We start from the raw sequence: 4,065 nt of genomic DNA, 5'->3' as shown, positions 1-4,065 counted from the left end.
GGCAAAAGATGCACTGGCATGTCCGAGTGATGTTTAACAAAACTCCTACTCAAAAGGATATTACAGAATGTAATGTAAGACATTTACCATTTTATTCATATATAATGCTATTGTGAACCCAAGACTTTTAAAAAACTAATTTCAAGCACCAAAACAATTAAGTTTAGGTTTGCTTCACAAGAGATTTGAGAAATATTTCCGCTTTACGACAAATTATCTCTTCACACAATCTGGAACAATTTTGGGCATCACTATGCATAAAGCTGAGTTTATTCTGAATATTTTGATATGAAACACATGGGGTCTACGGAGCCCCGGAAGTGACATTGAGGGAAAAAAAAAACAATAAAAACGAAGAAGAAAAAAAAAACATGTAAAGTACGTTTTTTTTTTCTTCCTCCATGTCACCTCCGGGGCTCTGTAGGTATCAGTTATATATGCAAATACCCTTAAAAGACGAATTCATGAAGATATATAGAAATGCCCTCAGTCCTCAGAGGATTAAAGCTGATGAAACTAAAAATGTCTTTCCGTCCTGGATAATATATGCAGCCAAGAAACTTTTGTCTCTGGGCTTGGAATTGGACTATACCTGAGTTTGCAAAATACTGACAATTGCAGTACAACAAGCCTGATATTTCATCTTTAGATCAGAAATGTGTTGGATTGCATTGTGTACAGATGTCTGTTGTTGCTGAGTGAGGATGAGTTGAGGTGGCTCTACATTAACAGCTGGGAACTCTTCCTCATCAAGTGAAGGCAGTGTTTGAATTCCATACTGCGCTAGGATGACATCAATGTTTTGGTCGCTGTAGGGATTTTCCCCAAACACATTGTTGACAGCTGTGCTGTCTGTTGCAATGTTTTTGAGCATGCCCTCTGTCCAGAGTTGAGTTGGTGTGCAATTATTTTCAGTTCGCAACGGATGGAGGTTCCAGGCCTGTCTAAACTGCTCCAGTCTTTTTTGAATCTCAGGAAGATAAACAATATGCAGTGAAAGTCTGTGGACATCATCATCTGGGTTTAGAACCTCTGAATCCTCTAAGGAGTAGAACATAAGATAAAAGTGCTGCAACACATGCAAAAATACATCACGCCAAAGGCGTTCAATTCTCTGATTGTGAACGGATTGTCCGGTTATGAAACCTCTGTGTTCAAGTCCTTGAACTAGATGCATGAATAAAGCCACAAGGATGTTTTCACCACCATGGTCAGATCTGACTCTTGACGGTAGGGCATAGAGGCATGTTGCTTTCAAAAACTGAGAAAGCACTGTTGTGGCACGATTGTCTGTGCTGCAGTTGAGGTAAGTAATCAGACGGGAGTATCCATCAATTGCACCATGAATTACAAAGCCCCATCTAGAAAGGTTGAAAAACAAATATTACTTTAAAATGATAATACTATTGACAGTAGTCTGGAAACAATATAGCTGTAAAGTCCAGTTTTTCACTTGCTGAAGGTCTTTTCAAAATATAAAAAGTTTGACTGGTAATAATAACCTGATCAGACGCATGTTCCCATCAATGTGCCACAAACTATTGGGGTAAGGTACATGATAAACACGTCTTGCAACTGTCTGGCTCCATCTCCTTGCAGTAGCAGTAGGATTTACCCGTGTCAACATCTCACGCACCCTGGACCGTGTAACAAGCACACCCTGTGCGCGCAACAGAGCTCTTATCATCTGAAACAGATTTTTGAATAGATCTAAATTGACATGATTTTCACAAAACAATGGCACACAAATGTGAATTAAATACAACCTAAAGACCACCAATTACCTCATTTCCAGAATTAGGATATTGGCTCTGAAGTTGCCTCACATGTTGTTCTAGTTCACCATCATCTATTGCAGACAGCATACTTCTAACAGGTATACCCATCAACTTTGACTTCTTGTACAGAAATGATGAGGAGCATCCCAGTATTTCAGCAGTTTTTGCAATTGTATGGCCTTGCTTCAGCAGAAATGCAATGTGTTCTCTGGTAACATCAAGGGCTGGTCGGCCTCTTCTCCCTACAAAAAGAAAAAGTCAACTAAGTTTAAGTGTTTAAGCAGCATTACTGTTTATTTTTTGTATATATCAGCATACCAATTCTCATACATGCATTGGAATTGCATATTGTTAATGAATAAGCCAGCAAGCTACACTGGAAATAGAGAGACTTGTGGAATTGCAAAAATACAGTGTTTATTGCTGAGAGCAGTGGACATAACGGTGTAAGACCAATACATTAAATGATTGCATAAATAAGCACATGGATACGTAGCCTACAGTAAATCGATAAATATAAAGAATTATTGCTAAACATAATTCCTTTGTATTAGGATATCAATTTTGTTTTAACATGATGCAACTGGGACAGGCTTTTTATTTTTTGGTTACTAGCCTTCCGGTAAAAGATCATTTTATGGTTTGTGTTTTTGCAGGCAGACTGCTAGCTCTGTTTACCTTGTCGTTGTGTTTCGGAAGTAAACGACAGGCTGACTGCCTGCAAAAAAACAAAGGTTATTGTTTTCCTACACCATTTGAGTCTGGTAAGGACCCAACTCACGTTCCGGAGCTCTTAATCATAGACAGTATGAGCTCTTAAAAAAATTCTGAGTGTTAAAAGCCCCAAAAGCTGTTACAAATATTGCCCCCATAGGTTAACGTTGTAGTTAGCCGTAGCTAGCCGGCTAGGTCGGATCATTTCCCCATACGTTAATGCATATAATAATGCACAAATGCAGTGATAGAGAGACTCACCTGAACTAATGCACCTGACAGAGAAACGTCGGTCTTCCCCAGCACGGAAATTTGCGTCTATTAGAGTTTTCAGTTGAGCCAAACTGCTTTTGAGTTCGTTGTTTGTGTCTGGTGACAGCAAATGCTCAATTCTTCCGAGATTTCTTTCACAGTTTTCAATAGAACGACGTTCTCTCTCTCCACAAATCCCCTGTGTGAGGGCTCGTTCAATTTCATGCCATTTTCTGGTGGTTTTTTCGATTACAGCCAACGCCATGACTGCTCCTTCATCCATTCACTTTGATTATGGCGGGGAGGGGAAATTACGTATTTATGGATATCTAAAATAGAGCAACGTCATGCACAATAATTTGCACTAGTCATAATGACGTTTGAGATATCTTTAACTTTAATTCTGTCTAGTCAAAACTGAATTACAGATATCCGCAATTGTCATTTAAGATGTGTGACGAGTTGAATGTCGTTTCCAATGACGTCATTGCAGATATCTGTAATTCAGTTTTGCCTAGTCAAAACTGAATTACAGATATCTCTAACTGTAGTTTCGACTAGTCACAATTACGTTACAGATATCTTGAATGACAATTCCAACTATCCAAAATGTAATTACGACTAGTCAGAAAGACGTTGTTGATATCTACAATGTTAATTCCGGATAGTCAAACTTAGCTTTTAAATGTTAAAAAGGCTTGCCATACAGGAAGGCTATTCCAGAGTTTAGGTGCTACGTATGAGAAAGCTCGACCCCCTTTGGTGCATTTAGTTATTCTAGGTGTTATCAAAAGTCCTGAGTTTTGAGATCTTAGAGAGCGTGATGGGTTGTAGTGTGATAGAAGCTCTGTTAGGTAGGTAGGGGCTAAACCCTTTAAGGCTTTATAAGTGATTAAAAGAACTTTAAAGTCAATACGATACTTAATGTGTAGCCAGTGAAGGGTTGATAACATTGGGGTTATGTGATGGTATTTTCTGGATCTGGTTAGAACTCTGGCAGCTGCGTTCTGAACTAACTGTAGTTTGTTTATTGATGATGCAGGACAAACACTGAGTAGAGCATTACAGTAGTCAAGTCTTGAGGTCATAAATGCATGAATAAGCTTCTCTGCGTCAGCAACACACAGAATATTTCGTAACTTGGCAACATTTCTTAGGTGGAAAAAGGCTGTTTTTGTGACATTTGAGATGTGAATATAACGCCTAGATCTTTTACAGTATTTGTTGGAGTAACAGTTGATGAACATTAAAACAATGTTCTGCGTGTTCAAAAATTGGAGAGAGGCCAGTTCAGAAAACGTTGGCATTTATTGATCAGAAG

The 4,065-nt window shown here is 38.6% G+C and overlaps 1 protein-coding gene across 1 annotated transcript; it reads right to left on the bottom strand.

Moving 5' to 3' along the window:
- Positions 1 to 533: 533 nt before the first annotated feature.
- On the bottom strand, positions 534 to 3,022 carry LOC306902264 (uncharacterized protein). The gene is made up of 4 exons (XM_079470681.1): positions 2,754 to 3,022; positions 1,785 to 2,020; positions 1,503 to 1,687; positions 534 to 1,361 (listed from the first exon to the last, which is right to left on the bottom strand). Exons 1-4 carry the CDS (start codon positions 3,007 to 3,009, stop codon positions 587 to 589), a joined length of 1,452 nt encoding a protein of 483 aa, XP_079326807.1. The 5' UTR covers positions 3,010 to 3,022; the 3' UTR covers positions 534 to 586.
- Positions 3,023 to 4,065: the final 1,043 nt, after the last annotated feature.

This window comes from Barbatula barbatula (assembly GCF_947034865.1).
Source record: "Barbatula barbatula genome assembly, chromosome: 13".
Classification (NCBI taxonomy): domain Eukaryota; kingdom Metazoa; phylum Chordata; class Actinopteri; order Cypriniformes; family Nemacheilidae; genus Barbatula; species Barbatula barbatula.
Note: the sequence above shows the minus strand (reverse complement) of the source record. Positions and strands in the feature narration are given on the sequence as shown.